Source organism: Molossus molossus, unplaced genomic scaffold (genome assembly GCF_014108415.1).
Source record: "Molossus molossus isolate mMolMol1 unplaced genomic scaffold, mMolMol1.p scaffold_m16_p_19, whole genome shotgun sequence".
Classification (NCBI taxonomy): domain Eukaryota; kingdom Metazoa; phylum Chordata; class Mammalia; order Chiroptera; family Molossidae; genus Molossus; species Molossus molossus.
The window spans coordinates 41,738,708-41,757,416 of NW_023425354.1; the positions used below are offsets into that span (position 1 = coordinate 41,738,708).

At 44.5% G+C, this 18,709-nt stretch overlaps 1 protein-coding gene across 2 annotated transcripts in view; it reads left to right on the top strand.

Moving 5' to 3' along the window:
* The window catches only part of VPS53 (VPS53 subunit of GARP complex), a 160,850-nt gene that overhangs the window by 86,244 nt on the left and 55,897 nt on the right, over positions 1–18,709 (top strand). For both annotated transcript variants that reach the window (XM_036268118.1, XM_036268119.1), the window contains 2 exons: positions 3,240–3,341; positions 10,438–10,532. In XM_036268118.1, coding sequence (XP_036124011.1) covers positions 3,240–3,341; positions 10,438–10,532 — 197 coding nt within the window. The remainder of the gene's footprint in view (positions 1–3,239; positions 3,342–10,437; positions 10,533–18,709) is intronic.

Genomic DNA, 18,709 nt, shown 5'->3' on the forward strand with positions numbered 1-18,709 from the left:
CTTTGCTGTTTTACTTCTTCCATCCGACACTCAGACACTCCCAGTGAGAGGAGCCCAGGAACACCCTCGGTTCACGTTATCAATGTCCACTCTTTGTCATAATCTCCAGTAACACATTGTTTTGAAAGTGAGGCCCACCTGTGTGTAATTGTGAGCTGTTGTCAACCCTTGTAGAACTAAGAATAGATGAGGAATGTTTAGTTCAAAAGTTCACATCCTTGGCCCAGCTGGTATGGCTCAGTGATTGAGCATCCACCCATGTACAAAGAGGTCGCCAGTTCAATTCCTGGTCAAGGTACATGCCCAGGTGGTGGGCCCCATCCCCAGTGGGGGGCATGCAGGAGGCAGCCAATCGATGTTCTCTCTCATCGATGTTTCCATCTCTCTCTCCCTCTCCTTTTCTCTCTCCCTAAAATCAGTAAAGAAAAAAATTCACATCCTTGTTCTATCACTGATTTTGAACAAAGCTTTTAACTTCAGTTACTGACTTGCTTTCCACGTATCCGAAGGACGAAGAGACTCAGAGCACAGAGATCCATCTCAGTAGTGTGATCCCCAAACCTACTGTTGAGCCAGTGGGATCAGGAATCCAACACTGTGAACTCATTTATCGTGTTGATGCTTCAGTTTCGTGGATTCCCTTTCTCACCATTCCTCCTTCTCTACACTGCTAGCAACCCTTACAGAGGCCACGAAAGCCTAGAAAGACTGTTTGCAAAGAAACATTTCTTTCCAAAAATAGTCTAATTCTAAAAATAAAGTTAAATAGCTTTACGTTTATAGGAATTTTTTCCTTTTCTATATCAGGCAAGGAAACCAAAGTTCTGAGTATATGAATTTGAAATGTTTGCTTGGTTGTGAGACCATATTGTTTCTCAGCAAGATACCACAAAAATTGTTATCCTACTAATGATTACCTTGAGCTAATTAGTGCATTAATCACAAGGCTTTCTTCATTCACTGAGGCTCTCTGTAGCTATTCAATAGCATCCAAGTGTTTTGGCCAGGAATTCAGTAGTTTACTGAGTGTAAGCAGAATTATCTTAAAGCCTAAACCAGACACAGACACAGGTGTGGTTTGTTCTTTCTTTCTGTTGTAATATCTTTAGCTGATATCCTGGCACTTGACCGAGTCGTTCACGCTATAGTCCATCTGCTGTCCCTCTTGGCATAGGGATTAGTTCAGGTTTCTCCACTGATATATGCTAACATGTCACAAGCACATTTACAAACTCCCTCTGCCCCTGGCTGCTGCTGCTCCTGCTTTTGAAATCCTCATTGAAGGATATGTTCATTGATTTTTAGAGAGAGGAGGGGAGAAGGAGAGAGAAACATCAATGTGAGAGAGAAACATCAGTCAGTTGCTTCCCATATGTGTCCGACCAACCAGGAATCCAATCCGCAACCTAGGTATGTGCCTTGACCGGAAATGGAGCCTGCTATCTTTTTAGCATGTGGGACGATGCTCCAACTGAGCCACCGGCCGGGGCTACAACTGGCTCCTATTCTCCAGAGAGCCATTCCTTGCCCCTTCCCCTTATCCCCAGCACCAGCCAGTTCCTTTTATTCTGCTTGTCTGCTTCGCTTCCTTTGCGAGAACTCCCAGCTCCCTGGCATAAACAACATCTCACGGTCAAATTTGTAAAAAAATTCCAAAGAGCTGCCTTGATTCTATTGTTGCACTGGAATTGTCATCAGTGTGCCTTATGTGTATCATGTGCTTCTTCTAGGGTTTCATACACTTTATCACATTGGCTCTTTCAAGTAGCCCTACGCCTGTACCCTCATTCAGCAGATGAGACTGCTGGGCTCAGAGGGGCTAGATGGCTTGGCCAGTGCCGCAGAGTTGGAGCTAAAACCTACATTAGCCGCCTCCAGCTTTCCCACTAGCCTGTGGTCCCGCTCACTGATATATTTTTGAAAGAGTGTTCATATTCAGAAGCTGGGAAGTTATTTTTCTCAAGGAGATTTTGTTGCGCTTGTTGTACTGGTACTTAATTGGGAAGGGGAGTTAGTCTGTAATCTAAAACACATAAGATTAGCTTTGTAGTTTTTTGTTTTGTTTTGTTTTTAAGGTTCAGGCAATGAAGAGGCGGTAGTATCACTATATCACTTGTTTCTTGAGGGTTTAAGATTCACAGCTGAAACCCTGGCCAGTTTGGCTCAGCAGTTTGAGTGTCAAGCCTGTGGTCCCAAGAGACCCAGGTTCGGTTCCCGCTAAGGGCATGTACCTCGGTTGCAGTTTGTCCCTGGCCCTGGTTGGGTCGTCATACGGGTGGCGGCCACTTGACGTGTCCCTTTCACGTCGATGTTTCTCTTCCTCTCTCTCCCTCCCACTCTATCTGAACAAAAAAATGGAAAAATGTTCTCAGGTGAGGGAAAAAAAAAAAGATTCCTTGCTGAGGGTTTAAAAGAGATAAAGGTCTCACGCTGTTGCCCAGGCTGGAGTGCAGTGGCATTCCCAGGCGTGACCCCACTTCTGATCAGCAGCACGCGAGTTTGACCTGCTCCGTTCCTGACCTGGGGCAGTTTACTTCTTAGGCAGCCTGGTGGCGCCCTCCCCCCACCCCCACTCCTGGGAGGTCACCATATTGAGGCTGAACTTAGTGAGGACCCCCGATCGGCATAGTGCAGTACAGCCCAGAACTCCTGGGCTCGAGATCCTCCTGCCTCAGCCTCACGAGTAGCGGTGAGGCTAGTACAGGTGCGCCCCCCAACCCCACGCCCGGCTATGGTTTGTTCTTGAATTCAAACCCATCTGGCATTTTGACCCACTCATATTTATGGAGCATCTGTTACATGCCTGGTACCAGAGATAGGATGGGGAACAAGACAGACATGATTTCTGCCATCATGGAACGTAGGGAGAAGACAAATAAATGGGCAATTGCAATATTTTAATAAATACCTGGGTAGGGGATGTTCCGGGTGAGATGGTGGCAGAAACATCTAACCCAAACTGGACAATGGGGAAGGCGTTCCCAGAATGAACTTCTCATCGGCTGACTGAAGGATGAGTAAGAGTTTTAATCACATTGGGTTTGGGGTGGGGTGGGGTGGGCACTAAGATGTCAAGAAGATGGAAGGCAGTGTGAGGCCTGGAGGTGAGAATGTGGTCCGTGTTGTCTCCATTCTTGCTCATTAGGTCAGATTTTATGCTTTAGCTGTTGAAGAGACTTGGAAAAGCAGGTCAATGGGAAAGCTCAGAAAATTCCTGTTTCTTTCTCATGTCTTAACAGAAAAAACTCGAGTCTCCACCCGCATCCACCAATCCCTTCCTGGAAGATGAGCCAACACCAGAGATGGAGGAACTGACAATGGACAAAGGAGATTTAGAGCAGGTAGGTCTGGTTTGCATTCCCACCTGCAGCCCATCGAACGCTTGTTTCTGAAGAAGGGGCTGCTCCCTCCAAACATGATCCTCTGGCTGTTGACCACATTCAGAGAGTACAGCTCTGGTGGTCTTTATGGAAAGCCTTTATCTGAAAGTGTATTTAGAAAGCTGAGTGAAACAGCAGCCCTTTCTGCCCCTCCTCTCTGCTCCCAGAGAGCCTCTCTGCTGGAATTAGCAACACGCACAAGCTTAATGAGCCCAGGAGGTGGGGCAGCAGAATTCTGCCCTGCCTCAATCATCACCTTTTGAACGTGTCAGCTTAGCTTTTGGTTGTGCTCTCATCTGGTCTGGTGACGACATGAGAGGCTGAAAGATCCCCCGTGAAGTCAGCAGCACCATCAGCTAGGAGAGGTCTCCACCCCGTGTAAGCCGATCACGTTAGGCCGGGAAGCCACTGGGGAGGCCTGGAATCGTCAAAGTGACCCAGGGCATATTCGGAGAGTTGCTTTTCAGAGCACATGAGCACTTTCATTTCCTTCGGGTCCGACCCTAAATTTCCTCTCCCTTCATCCTACAGAATGGTGTTTCTGTTCATTGCCACTTTATGACAAGAGGGGTTAGAGCGATAACTCAGAACTTTCTGTCTGGATTAGTGCTCCTTCCTTTTAATTTTCTACACTTGGCTTCTAAAGAATTATTTTAGAGTATTATTTTGCTCCAGATACCTCCAAAGGGAGGCTGGCTGGGAAGATTAGCTCTGGGAAACCCGTAGCCACGCTCTTTGCAGCAACCCTGCGTTACTAGCACAGTGAGGGGAGGTGTACGTTCCTGGCAGGAGCCAGGAGACCAGAATGTCCAGGAGCAGTTCTGAAGTGATGCAATCAAATATGTCTGGTCCATTGATTAAGTAATTATAACAACATGGATGCTTCACATCTTTATGGTGCTTTATAGTTTAAACGTCCTTTACATGCTTAATTTTATTTCATCTTCACAGTACCTGCCTTTTGTTTTATATGATTTTATATGAACTGCATCTCAGAGAGGTTAAGTGATTTGCCCAGAGTTACCTAGTCTAGAAGTGGAGGAGGTAGGACTAGAAGCCAGGTCTAGAAGTCAAAGACTAGGATTCTTTTCCTGACACTCTTTATCACACTGTGATGTCTCAGTGAAAAGTAGAGGACAGCCTGGCTGGTGTGGCTCAGTGGTTTAGCATTGACCCATGCACCAAGAGGTCGCCGGTTCGATTCCCAGTCAGGGTACATGCTCAGGTTGGCCACATCCTCAGTAGGGGGCGCGCAGGAGGTGGCTAATCGATGTTCTCTCCATGGATGTTTCTATCTCTCCCTTCCTCTCTGTAAAAATCAATAAAGAAAGAAAAAAAATTTTTTTAAAGAAATAAAAATAGAGGATAGACCTGGCTCATGTGGCTCAGTTGGTGAGCTTCATCCCATGGACTGAGAGGTCCTGGCTCAATTCCCAGTCAGGGCACATGCCCGGGTTGCCGGTTCCATCCCCAGTAGGAGGCATGTAGGAGGCAGCCAATCGATGCTTCTCTCTCTCTAAAATCAATAAAAACATGTTTTTAAAAGTAGAGGACTTAGAAATGAATCCCATGAATAAAACTGAAGGGATACCTCGAGACTATATTCCAGAGATCTGTGGGATTAAATGTAATTGATTGACAGCCATCCTAATTTTTTCTCACATTTTGGGAGGAAGGACCAAATGGGAAGGAGGCATCTGGATATAGGGCTCATTCTTCTGAAGTGTGTCCTCCACCACACGATGCCATGTCTCCCCAGTGCTGGTGGCTGCCATTGCCGTGTCCAGAATCGTACAGTTGAATACCACTCAGATGCTGTAGTGCTGCTGTGAAAAGCTACCCCTTTGGCTGAGTCATCTCTCGATGTTATTAAACTGGATTAGGGCAGAGTCCCCCCATTACCTACACAATCAGTTTTGCCAGGGAAAAGATGATTTTATTTCTCATGAAACTTTCTGCTCATTCCAGAAGCTCAAAGTTATCATTAAAATGACTGAGACCTGCTGGTTCTAAGGACACAGTTACATGCGGTAAAGCAGTGTCGTGTGGTAGGGAACGTGTCAGAGTCTGGCCTGTCATTCACTGACCACGTGACCTTCAGTCGCTTGTTTACTCTCTTCAGACTTCCCTTGTATCTTCATCTTCAGAGAGAATGAATGACTTTCAAACTGATTCCTGAGTGCCCTCATCCGGTGTCACTGAGGAGTTGGGTGGAGACCAGGGTACCTCCAAGCAGAACAGTTCCATTATGAGTCACTTTTGTAGTGGACTTCCAAGTAAAATTTATTTTAATCCAGGGGTTTTATGTGTGTTTAAAAATAAAGTATTAAAAAATCCCTGGACTAGATGATCCACTTGCAATTTCACAGGCTGTTGCTTGTTACCAATAAAACTTATAGACCAGTGACAAATGCCTCCTCACATCCCTTCCTTGACCTTGCAGGCCTCACCAGCACTTGTCTGGCTTGCGATTGATTAGTTAGAAGCTCCAGGATCTCCCTCTTCCAGCCACTTACTGGCTTCTAGAGTTGGGTGCACAGCAGCCCTCTGGGTCACTGGGGAGGAAGTCCACAGGATGCTAGTGGTGAGCTTAGGCAGAGGTGGTGGGGGAAGGCCCCTAGCGGTGGTCCTGGGTTACCCACCCCATGTGGCACTGCCGTCAGTGGACAGTGTGCCCCAAGGCAAGGCTCACTCCTGCTCACCCCTGCAGTTTAGGTTATGGTGAAGGCAGAGTGAACTTGAAAAGAGGCATATAGTTCAAACAGTCAGTGGCCAGCATATTCCCAGTGATTAAAAAAAAAATGGCATATGAAAAGAGACCAAGGGTGCTCAAAGTATGAAGGAAAGAGGGAGAAGGAATAAGGAATTTCTGATTAAAAATGTCCCCTTCTGGTGATCTGAGCAGTTAGATTTAATCTGTTTACATTGGATAGTAATAAAAGGAAATGGGGCCAGCTGCAGACCTCCTTACTGTGACAACAGTAACCTTTTATTATTCCATCAAACTCCAGGAGGAAATAGCTTAAACATCTGCAGCTTTTGGACAGAATTCACACACTCAGAAATCCAGCCTGACTGCTACTGCTAAATGACTTAGTATATGCCTTACGCCGCGAATCGGCCCTTTGAGGAGCTGGACAGTGCAAAGGGAGACACCAGCTTGAGCTGGAATTCCAGCACCTATTATCTAAATATGGGCACATTTGTAAAGCAGCTGTAGGCAGGGGGCAGCCCTGTGGAAATAAGGAAACTTCAGGCAGTCTCTCCTATTGTTCTCTCTTCCTTCTACCTCACAATGAGAATGCTGCAGGAGGACCGAGAGCTGTGGTGAGGGATCTCTGTTCTCCCTGCCAGGCGTGGCGTTCGTGGGCAGAGGCTGGGCAGAGTCGCCTGTGGGTGGGGTCCGGTCCCCCGCTCTGATTACACCGCTCTGAGGGCTCAAGTCAGAGTGTTCTGTGGGGCCTCAGCAAGCACAGGGCCTGAGAAGACTGATCAGGATGAGTTTGTTGAAATGTCATGTAGCCATTTTCTTTTATCACGTACAATCTGTATTTTACACTTACTCTGAAGGAGCTCTTCCGACTTAGAGGTTTTTATCATGTGTCCCTTTCATGCATTATCAAAACCAGGAGATTGATCTTAACCCCTTTTTGGCTCAGGCATGGATGTCTGTATTTCCCACATGTTGTCCTCCTGTCCATCCGGAATGTTGGTGACATCCCATTTCTTAAGAATGCTCCCCTATTGTGTGGGATTTTCTGCCAGGCCACTGGCACCATCTCCCATGTTTTCTAGTTTATTTTAATTAAAAAATAATAATGTCAAACTTAGAGAAAAATTTTAAGACTCTTAAAGGGAACTCTTAAAATCTTTCGCCTGGGTTCACCAGTTGTTAGTCTTTTGATACATTTACTTTTATCATATCCTGCCCCTCCTCCTCTCTCCCTTCCTTCCTCACTCTTGTCTCTCTTTCAGAACAGTTTGTTAGTTTGCAGAAATCATGCCCTTTATTTACCTCTAAATATTCCAGTATGTATTTCTTAAGAAGAAGGACATTCACTTAAATTACCACAGATCAAAATCCGAAAATTTAATACGAGGTCAATACTATACTTCATTTAAATGTCGTAACGTAGCCCTGGCCGGTTTGGCTCAGCGGTTAGAGCGTCGGCCTGCGGTCCAGAGAGACCTGGGTTCGGTTCCCGCTAAGGGCATGTACCTTGGTTGCAGTTTGTCCCCGGCCCTGGTAGGTTGTGCGGGTGGCAGCCACTCGATGTGTTCCTTTCACGTCGATGTTTCTCTCTCTCTCTCTGCTCTTCTCTCTCCCTCCCACTCTATCTGAACAAAAAATGGAAAAATGTCCTCGGGTGAGGATAAAAAAAATATTTAAAAAAAAAAAAATAAAATAAATGTCGTAACGTAGTCATGCTAAAGTGATAAATTAAAACATTGTCAGTAGTTGGGAAAGGATACATAAATTAGTAAATAAATAAAGCCAAATACAAAATATACATGTTGATTTAAAACATGACAATGTTCTATATTACATAAAACTCCCACTTATTTTTACCAGAAGCTATCCTGTAGATGTGTGAATATGTTTGTCAAGGGAAGAAAATATAAATAAAGGGAATAATTATAATACAATTATATATATATATATATATATATATATATATATTTTTTATCCTCACCCAAGGACATTTTTTCCATTTTTTGTTCAGATAGAGTGGGAGGGAGAGAGAGAAAGAGAGCGAGAGAGAAACACTGACGTGAAAGGGACACATCGAGTGGCTGCCAGCCACACGACCAACCAGGGCCGGGGACAAACTACAACCGAGGTACGTGCCCTTAGTGGGAACTGAACCTGGGTCTCTCTAGACCACAGGCCGACGCTCTAACCGCTGAGCCAAACCGGCCAGGGCTGGTTATATTTTAATTAATAAAAAGATATCTATCTGGTCATATTTTTCCATTCTAAATTCAGGCTATCTAGTCTTTTGAAGTTAAGACAAATCATATTGTCTATTCATTTAACAAAGCACCTATTGAAAAAGTAAAATAAAACATAGATAACTGACTTGGGAAATATAGAACAAATAGATAAGGATCACCCCCTCGCAACCATCATACCACACATCATGTATCTTCCACTGTAAACTAAGGAGGTGTGGGAAAACTTCCTGGCATCGAGGGAGCAAAGTGGATCTCTGGATCCAGCCAAGTCAAACTCAGTGAGCATGGTGCTGGGAGTCTCTTGTAGTCTCAGCCTAAGGCGTGAGTTTGGCAGTGGATTCTGGATGATAAGAGAAAGCAGCCCAGATTGTAGTTATTCTAGGGAGGACCAGAGTTTCTAGGAATCTTACAAAACAAATTGAAGACAAGGAACTCTTAGAAGGTGAAAATGGGATAAAGCTAAATATGAAATTGAATGGCTATGGTTGGCATTACCAGTTTTTACAGATGCTTTCAATCATTCCAACCAGAAGAAGTTAATCATTATTTCTGTTATTAGGGGCTTAATTTTTTCCCTATATTTATTAAAAGATATGAGCAGTTCAGTTCAACAGGTATTCTGTGGGTATACATTTATACCCAAATTATACTCTAGTATCAACCCCAGCAAGGGATCGGGGTCCTTTTGTTGGTGTTTGGCAGTAGATGGAATTGACCTTTGTTAGGAATAGAAAGAAATATGTAGGAAAGTCCTTGTGTATTCTTAGATGCTTTGAAGAGGAATTAAGTAGAAATACAGTTTTTAAATGTTTGCCTGTCTAAATGACATATGTATCAGTGGTTCCCAATTATCAGTTGTTCCCAATTGGGGACCAGTGCTGGTCCAGTTTTTCATGTGTTCAAGGCAAAAAATAAAGTCAAAACAGCCAGCCAGTCTTTAGTCTCTTCTAAAGTCCCTCTCCTCTCCTCCCCTCCCCTCCCCTCCCCTCTCCCCTCCCCTCCCCTCCCCTCCCCTCCCCTCCCCTCTCCCCTCCCCTCCCCTCCCCTCCCCTCCCCTCCCCTCCCCTCCCCTCCCCTCCCCTCCCCTCCCCTCCCCTCCCCTCCTCTCCTCTCCTCTCCCCTCCCTCTCCCCTCCCTCTCCTCTCCTCTCCCTCTCCTCTCCTTTCCCCCTCCCTTCATTTTTTCTTCCCTTCTTCCCTCCCCTCCCCTATCTTCTTCCCTCCCCTCCCCTCCCCTCCCTTCCCCTCCCCTTCACTTTTCTTTTCTTTCTCTAGCCTTCAATCTTTCTTCTATCTCTCTAGTCTTCAATCTTTTTTTTCCCATCTATCTATCTGGTATAAGGTCACCAACTATCTTTTCTTAAAAAGGGCTGCCTTTATTCTGCTATTTTCTCCATATAAAATGTAAAGAGTATGCAGTACTTTCTTCTAGGAACTTGTGGTGAGTCTAGAAAGTAGCTAAATAACAAGTTAGCAACCCTATGTTGGTCCCCTATCCTTTTTCTTACATTTACTTGTTGATGAAATTAGGAACCATTACAGGAAAGCAATGATAACAGAAAGACTTCTAGTTTAGGAGACAGGAAACTTCCTCATGTGCCTGGTGCCTCTGGACCTCCTTTCTTTGGGTATAAATAGTAGTAAAAATTCCTACATTGAGGGTTGTTGTGAGGAAGAGGTGAGATGTTACTTCGGATCAAAGTGCCTGGCCCATGAGAATAAGAAAAGGCTATAAAAATTATATCATGTCAAAGTACTTTGTACATTTTAAAGCACTATAGGTATTATTAGCTAGGATTTTAAATTGAAAGACATCAGTCAGATGATGAATAGCTTCCAAGTTGAAAATGCATGTGTTATCAAAGTAGCCATAAATCTTTCACCATTCCAAGCAAGTAAATGTCGCTAACAAAGCTGGCTTGTTCACAAGTTGGCATGAATTATAATGTAGGATATAGACCCAGTTTGGTTACATTGAGTGCTTCTTATCTATAAGTTAGGAGTGAACTTGGAAGGGATGTCTGCTTTGAAACTGAAAATGTGCAAAGCCAGCTCAAGTACAGGGTTTCTTTTTTCTTTTCTTCTTTTTTATTTCTTTACAGCCAAAGAAGCCTAAAGCCCCAGACAATCCATTTCATGGCATTGTTTCCAAGTGTTTTGAGCCTCATCTCTACGTGTATATTGAGTCCCAGGACAAGTGAGTGATGAACATTTTGCTGTTTTCTATTGCATTTCCCCCTCCCGTGGTTGTGGTTGGGCTTCCTAAGGGCACAGCTCTTTGCAGAGACTGAAGGAGGGACTTGGCATGCCTGTGGCCCTCGGATACTTTATATCTCTTGAATGTTATAATTTATTGTGTCTATACATCTCAGAAGCCTGATTTTGACCCTAATAAGGTCCCAAATGGATCCCCACACCCCCTTCTCCTGTGGGCTCTGAGCCCTTACACAGCTAAATATGTCAGCCCACAGGCTTACAATGTCAGGCGCTGGAAAATGGAGAAAGACAGCCTGATCTCCAATGTATATGTTTTGGAGTGTAATTCGTGTAACTTTTCATTTTGAAATAATTTAGACTTACAAAAAGTTATAAAAAATTCTCATAGACCCTTTCCCCAGAGAATGTTAACATTTTTCATAACCATAGTTAACAGACTCAGGAGGGTGACACTGTCCCATTAGTGTCTGTTTTCTGGTCCAAGATCCAGTTGTGCGTTTGGTTGTCAGGTCTCTTTAGTCTCCTTTAGTCTTGAATGGTTCCTCAGTCTATTTATTACATTTTATGACCTTGACACTTTTAGAGAGGATTGATCAGTTGTTCTGTACAATGCCCTTAATTTTGGTTTGTCTGATGTTGCCTCTCAATTAAATTCAGATTATGCATTTGGGGCAAGAATACCACAGAGGTCATGTTGTGTCCTCAGCACATCCTATCGCGAGGCACACCCTGTGGATTCGGTCCCCTACTGACAATTCTGTCTTGGATCCCTTGCTTTAAGTGGTGTCTGCCAGCGTTTTCTGCTGTGAAGCTGTTTTCTGTTTATATTTAATGAGTATCTCGTGGTGGGGGGATACTTTGGGATGATATTAATATGTGTTTCTCATCATACTTTGCCCACTGATTTTGACATCCCTGATGATTCCAGCCCGACGTGATTATTACTGTAGTGTTTGCCGGGTGTTGATTGTCTTTCTCCACTGATTCTCCTATGTTAACTAATTGGAGCTCTACAAGGAAGAACTTCCCCTTCTCCATTTGTTTGTCACTGTGGACTGATAGGTTCTTATCTTCTTTTATGGATTATATTTATTGCATGCACACGCATCTTACAAACTTAAGGGTGCCAGAAAATTTATAGAGCAGCCCAAGGTAGCCAAGTGTCCTTACAGCCAGAGAGTGTGTTCACGTTCGTGTCCACTGTTCGTGTGGAGGTGGACAACCCCCTCATCTCTGTCCACAGCCAGAGCGTGCAGACCCTTCCGCCCTGGAAGGTGGATTCTGAAGAGGTCGGGTTTCTGGGACAGCCAGGCTGACTGGAGGCACGCTGGCCCGGGCTCCGAGAGGGGGCCGGTAGCCGGCAGAGCACACAGGGGAAGGGCAGACGGTGGCTCCCGCAGGGCAACCAAAGCGGCTGTGAATGAGTTCTCGAGGGCAGTTCCTTGGGAAAGCACTTAGGAACTGAAATCCAGGCTCTTTTTTTTTTTTTTGTCTTTTCTTAATGATTCTGTCATTAGATGTGTTTCTGGGGTAAACCATAAGCTTAAGAGAATTTTTCAAGTGGAGTCACTACATGGAACATTATTGTTATTCACCTACCTGATTTTTTTCCCAAGTGTCAGTCTTTACCCATTTATTTTGTACAAAACAGTAGCGAGGTAGAATGTGGGGATTATCTTCTGCCACACACACAAGTTGTGACCACCTCAGCCAATGTGTACAGTTGCTCTCATCATGGAAGACTGAAGAAAAATAACAAGTCACTAAAGATTTTTAAAAAAGGGAAAGGGCGAAACCCGGAGGCTGCTACACCCTGCCGTGCAGTCAGGCCATTCTACCCCAATAATGCGAACTTGATAGCAGCGTTATTATAATTTTTTTAAATCCTCACCTGAGGATATTTTTCCATTTATCTTCAGGTAGAGTGGGAAGGAGGGAGAGAGGAAAAGGGAGAGAGAGAGGGGGAAACATCAATGTGAGAGAGACACATTGACTAGTTGTCTCCTGCCCCACATGACCCCAACTGGGGCTGGGGACCAAACCACAACCCAGGTACGTGCTCTTGACTGGAATCGAACCTGTAACTCTTTGGTCCACAGACCGACACTCTAACTGCGGAGCCAAACCGGCTAGGGCAGTAGCAACATTATTTTTACTGAACTGTGTGTAACTACACTTAGAAGCACAGCAAAGCAAAATATTGCCCTGGCCCGGTGGCTCAGTTAGTTAAGAGTGTTGTCCCATGCACCAAAAGGTTATGGGTTCAATCCCCGATCAGGGCACATATAGGAGGCAACCAATTGATGTTTCTCTCTCTCTTCCTCCCCTCCTCTCTCTCAGGAAAAAAATAAATAAAAACATATCCTTGGGTGAGGATTAAAAATAATAATAACATTTTCAAAAGCAAAATATCATGGCTTTCATCAATCAAAATCCAAAAGAAAGAAAGCAAACAAAAAAATACCTCCAGGATGAACACCCTATAAGTAGATGAACATTTACGGAGAATGAATCAATATCCACATTCTTAGACTGTTCCAGTCTGCCCCAATAAAAGTGTCACCTACTTGATATTCTAGCTAGCGTCTGCTCTTTTCCTCCCCGAGGACAAAATGCTTCATATTAAAATCCCAGAAAATGAACTTTGTAAGAGTATCTACATGAACAAAAACTCCTTCACTGCTCCCCCCACCTACCCCACCCAAAAACATCGCCTGGACATTTCTTACCTTGTAATACCTCAGTTTTCTCCCTGCTCTCTATCCATCGGGTGTATGTCTGCAGGCACACAGAGGGAAGTAGTTACTTTCGCCTCTTAGTCTTTGAAAGCACCCCATCTTCTGCATGCAGAAAGTTTTCTCGCCCAGGGAGGGCAAGCAAAAGGATCAGCTACTTGCCCACGAGATTAACAGGGCTTAAAGCAACCCACCTGGATGGCTGTTTTTGGACAAAGTTCCTTCTCTTATCAACCCAAATTTTTACTTTTAAAAGGGCCAGAAAGCTACTGGGTCCAGGTTCAAAATGCATATGAGAGAACCACGTACCTCCCCCAAACGTGCCTGGTCTAAAGAGGCATTGTCCCCAGTTGTTGTGATCCTGGGGTCTACTCTTTGCGCATGGCCTTGATTCAGATAAAGGGTACTCATTGTTCACAGTGCTTGGGCAGAGAGCCAGCCCTCCCTTCCTCAGGGACACTCCATTGCTCTCTGAAAAATGAAGTGCTGGCCACACATCCTGCCGCTTGGCCCCACCAGTATGTTTCCGCAGCACGAGGGAAGTGGCGGAAGCTACTCGGAGGAGAACTGCGTAGGCTGTGCTGTTGTCGCTCCAGAATAAGCAGCAAAAGCTTGAAGTAGAAAATAGAATTCACGAAATCCATTTCCTCATCCGTGAAAGGAGAGAATCAGACAAAATACTGCTTCCAGCAGTGGTCATTAACTGTTTTTGAGTCAGATCCCTTTGAGAACCCGATGAAAGCCAGGGACCCTCTCGCCAAGACAAATCTTCATGAATCCACACACTGGTTTTTTTAGTACAATTTTAAGGGGTTCTTTAAAGTTCTTCCTTAAGTCAAAGAATCGTAAGGCTGAGGGAGAAACTCAGGTGGGGACTGATTTTGTACAAATTACTACTCTTGAAGCTCTGACTCACTCATCTTCAAGGGAGGAAAATCTTAGACCATTCACAAGCTCTGAGATGACCCAACACAGTGTAGTGGAAAGAACGTGGGCCTGGATGCCAGACAGACCTGGATTTGAGTCAGAACTCTGCACTCACTAGCCTGAGACCTTGAGCATGGTCCTTAACCTCTTTGAGCTTGTTCTGTCCTCTCTGCCATGAAGTCAAGGATGCCTCCCTCATAGGGTCGTGGTGAGGATGAAATGAGGTGCCATACAGGTACTTGGCACAGATAAGTGGTGCTCAGGAACTGTGCCTACCCTGCCCTCCCCGAGATCTTGTTCTGGGCTCTTAGGCAGCAGTTGGGGGGCCTGAGCAGTGTTGCCAGCTTTCTGTTGGGCCTGACCTGGGATCCATCCTCTAATCTCCCCAGCCTCCCACCTGCCCCAGCCAAAAGCCAGCAGCAGGAGGACTGCAGAGCCAGTACTGGGGCGGGGGGGGGGGGGGGGGGGGGCAGGAAGTGGATCCCGTTGCCGAAGCCATCTCTCTCTCTCTTTTTTTCCTTCTTTATTGATTTTAGAGAGAGAGTGTGTATGTGAGAGAGGAAGGCAGAGGGAGAAAAAGAAACATCAATGAGAGAGAACATCGATTGGCCGCCACCTGCATGCCCACACTGGGGAGGGGATTGGGCCCACAACTTGGGCATGTGCCTTGACCGGGAATCGAACCAGCGACTTCTTGGTGCATGGGTCGATGCTCAACCAGTGAGCCACACCGGTCGGGCCGAAGCCATCTCTTGAACAAGTTGAACTAAGCTGCTGTTCTGTGCTTTAAGCAGCTTGCTCAATTTTTGTGTATGTTCAAGGAGGAAGTTAGTGTATCTTCTACCCTTGGGAATGTGGTGCTTTTCTTCTGCTGACTCTTACAGACGAGATTTCTCTGCATAGGCACTTTGCTCACTTCATTCAGTTCATCTCAGCCAAAGAAATTATTGGTGACTTCATCTCTGCCCATTCTCCTGAGTTCCCTCTAGTAACTTTTGTTGAAATAGAGCTCCCCCTTCTCCTGCCTTCGTCAAGATGAGAGTTTCTCTGTGAGTTAATTTCAAACTTACAGGAGAGTTACAAGAATTATACAGAGAGCGCCTGTATATCCTTCACCCAGACTCCTCAGTTAACAGTTATCTCTCCCTCCTCTCGCATACACTTTCACATATGTACACATGCTCACATATATACGCACATGCATATTTTTTCTGAGTCATATGAATTCTCAGTTGCAGACAAGATGCCGCATTACTCCTAATACTTCACTGTGTGTCTCCTATAAATAAGGACAAATCCACATAAGCATCCTACAACGATCCAAATCAGGACATTAACATTGATACAGTATTACCATTTAGTCCATGGCCCTACGCCATTTCACCAGTTGTCCCATTCGTGTGTTTTATAATCCAGAATTTATTCCTGGATTATGGGTTGCATGTATTTGTCTCTTTGGTCTCCTTCAGTCCAGAGGACTAACTCATCCTTTCTTTATCTTTCATGACCTTGAATTTTGAAGAGCACAGGCCTATTAACTTTGTGGGGTGTCCCTCGGTTGGGTGTCTCCCTACGATGGGTGATTTATGCAGAAGTGGGGCTGTGTTCTCAGAGATCTGTCAGGAGGCACCAGTGTTGGTCTGTCCCGCAGCTTGTGGTGTCCATTTTTATTGCTCAGTTTAGATGGTGTCTGCCAGTTTTCTCCATGTATTAGTGAGTAATTAATTAGTGTCAGGAGACACTGTGACACCAAACACATAGCCTTTTTCTGCTCTTTCACCAGCTGACTTTATCACCCATTGATACCTGCCTGAATCATGTGTTACTAATACAGTTGTCAAATGATTATTTTTCTAATTCCATCATTGCTTCTGCATTTATATTTTGGCATTATATTTGAAGCAAATGCTTCCTCTTCTCCATATTTATATCATATGGACTCATAAATTCCTATTTTATTTGGTGGGTTGGAGCCATTACTATCTTTTTTTTTAACTTCACGTTGGAATACATTTAGACTTATAGAAAAATTTGTAAAATAGTACAGATTTTCCATATTCCCTTTTCCCAAGTTCCCCTAATGTTAATATCTTACATAATCATAGTCCAGTTCTCAAAGCCAGCAAGTTAACCTTGTTACAGTATTATACGAAACACCAGAGCTAACTTGGATTTCACCAGTTTTTTCATGAATGTTCTTTTTTTCTTTTAGGATCCATCATTATTTATATTAATACTCAAATAGTCCCTGAGTTGGCCATTGGTGCCCCCTCAAACTAGTTTTTCACCTTATTTGCATGCCCCTATCATTTATTGTTAGCACTTCTTTTCTGCTACAATAAAATATTTCAGGCTCATCTTGTGCTTTCCTACCTCAGCCCTGGAGTCATTCATATTTTGGGATCCCTTGTTCCTTTGCTGGGAATGATATTTAGTAACTAAGTCTGGGCATCAGGTATGTTTGTTACTGCTTGGGTGTCATGCCTACAGACAGGTCCTCTCAATGAGAAAGCATACCTCTATATCTTTTTTTTAAATCCTCACCCAAGGATATGCTTTTTGGTTTTAGAGAGAGATCGATTGGTTGCCTCTCTGCACATCCCAACCAGGGACCGAACCGGAACCCAGTTATGTGCCCTGACCTGAAATTGAACCCATGATCTTTCAGTGTATGGGATAACACTCCAACCAACTGAGCCACACTGGCCAGGGCCTCTGTGTCTTATTTATTTATTTATTTATTTATTTATTTATTTATTTATTTTTCCTTTATTGATTTTAGAGAGAGAGGACGTGAGAGGGAGAGAGAGATAGAAACATCCATGAGAGAGAACATCAATTGGCCGCCTCCTGCATGCCCCCCACTGGGGATTTGGCCCACAACCTGGGCGTGTGTCCTGACTGGGAATTGAACTGGCGACCTCTTGGTGCATGAATTGATATTCATTTACTGAGCCACACCAGCCAGACTCTGTCTATTTCTATACCTATTTCTATCTAACAACCTGTGCGTTTATGCTGAGGCCTCCAATTCTAATCCAACCAGAGGGATTATTTTAGCATACTCCTTTACATGTCTGTCACTGCCTTCTATGGCACTAAGAAACTTGGCTCCCAGTATCCTCCCTGTGTTTACTTATTTGCTCCATTTATCTGTATATGTAATCCATCTCCCAGTTGGGTTCAAGCCATATCCTTGGCCCCAGCTAAAAGGAAGGGGGAAGGGGATTGCAAATTAGTTTGAGAGCCCTGAATTAGCAAGTTTTATAACTTGGGGACGTTAAGGAGTTTTATCCACGTTTCCCTCTTGCCAGCTTTTTCTGATGACCATCTTCCTTTCCCAGTGCGTCACCCTTTACTTCCCAGGCAGAATATTGCTTCTGCCTGCTGGGTGCAGATCCCCCAGGAGAAACTGCCTTGGTCGTCCGTAGCTTAGCTTGGTCTGCAATACGGTTTTTCTTCTTGTTACGTTTTATTGTTTCCCTCTAGTGATACCGCTCTGCAGTTGTCTGTATTCCTCAGTCATTTTATTTATCAGTGGAACTCCCAGCAGTATTTCACACGCACACACACACACCCCGAACTGTGAAATGCTTACACAGTTCTTGAGCAAAAGCTGCAGGGAAGAGGGTTTGACACCATCTTCATCCATGATATGTTTCTTCAAGCTGGAGAGAAAGTGAGTAGCAGCAATAATTGAAATACCATATGTCTGTATAGTGCTTTATAGTTTTGAAGTCAAAGCATAGTGAGAGGATAGAGCTTAGCTTTGGAGTCACTCAGACCCAAGTTCAAATTCCCGCTCTAATAAATTCTGTCACCTAGGGAAAATTATATTTTCCTCAGCCTCAGTTTCTTCATTTATAAAATGGGGATCATAAGGCCTTCTACTCAGGTCTATTGTGAGGATTAAAGGAGGCTGTAGTCATAATGCACCCAGCACATGCCTAGGTTATAGGCTGATAGCTGTAGTGGGAGAGGGAGACCAGGGAAGGATTGTGGTACACAGTGTGACAGTGTGAAGGGATAGATGTGAATACTGCTGTGGAATTTCCTCTCTGGCGTCTTCTGGTATTTCCTTTGTCTAAGAAAAGTTCATTTTGTGTGTTCTGCAAAATTAACATTTTGTTGCTCTCTGGGAATTAAATTATAATAAGCACGAGGGTCCTATCTCCCTCCCAAAAAGATCAAAGCTTCTAATGGGCGGACCCTGTGCCTTAGCCTCAGCAGCACCTTGATCAGGACTTGACCCTTTATACTCTTACTTGATTGGGATTGCTTAGGGGATAAAAGGCGCCTCCTTGTGATTCCAGCAACAAATCCGTCACCGTGCCACACACCCCTTTCTCCAGTAGTCCTACAAGATCTCGCCAAAGCTTGGGGTAGTGTTTGGTGCTTGGAAGAATTGATAACCTCTGCTTTGTTGTTGAATTAATCGATATCTTATACTCACCGCCCACAGAGCCTTGCACATACTAAGTGCTCAGTCAGTATT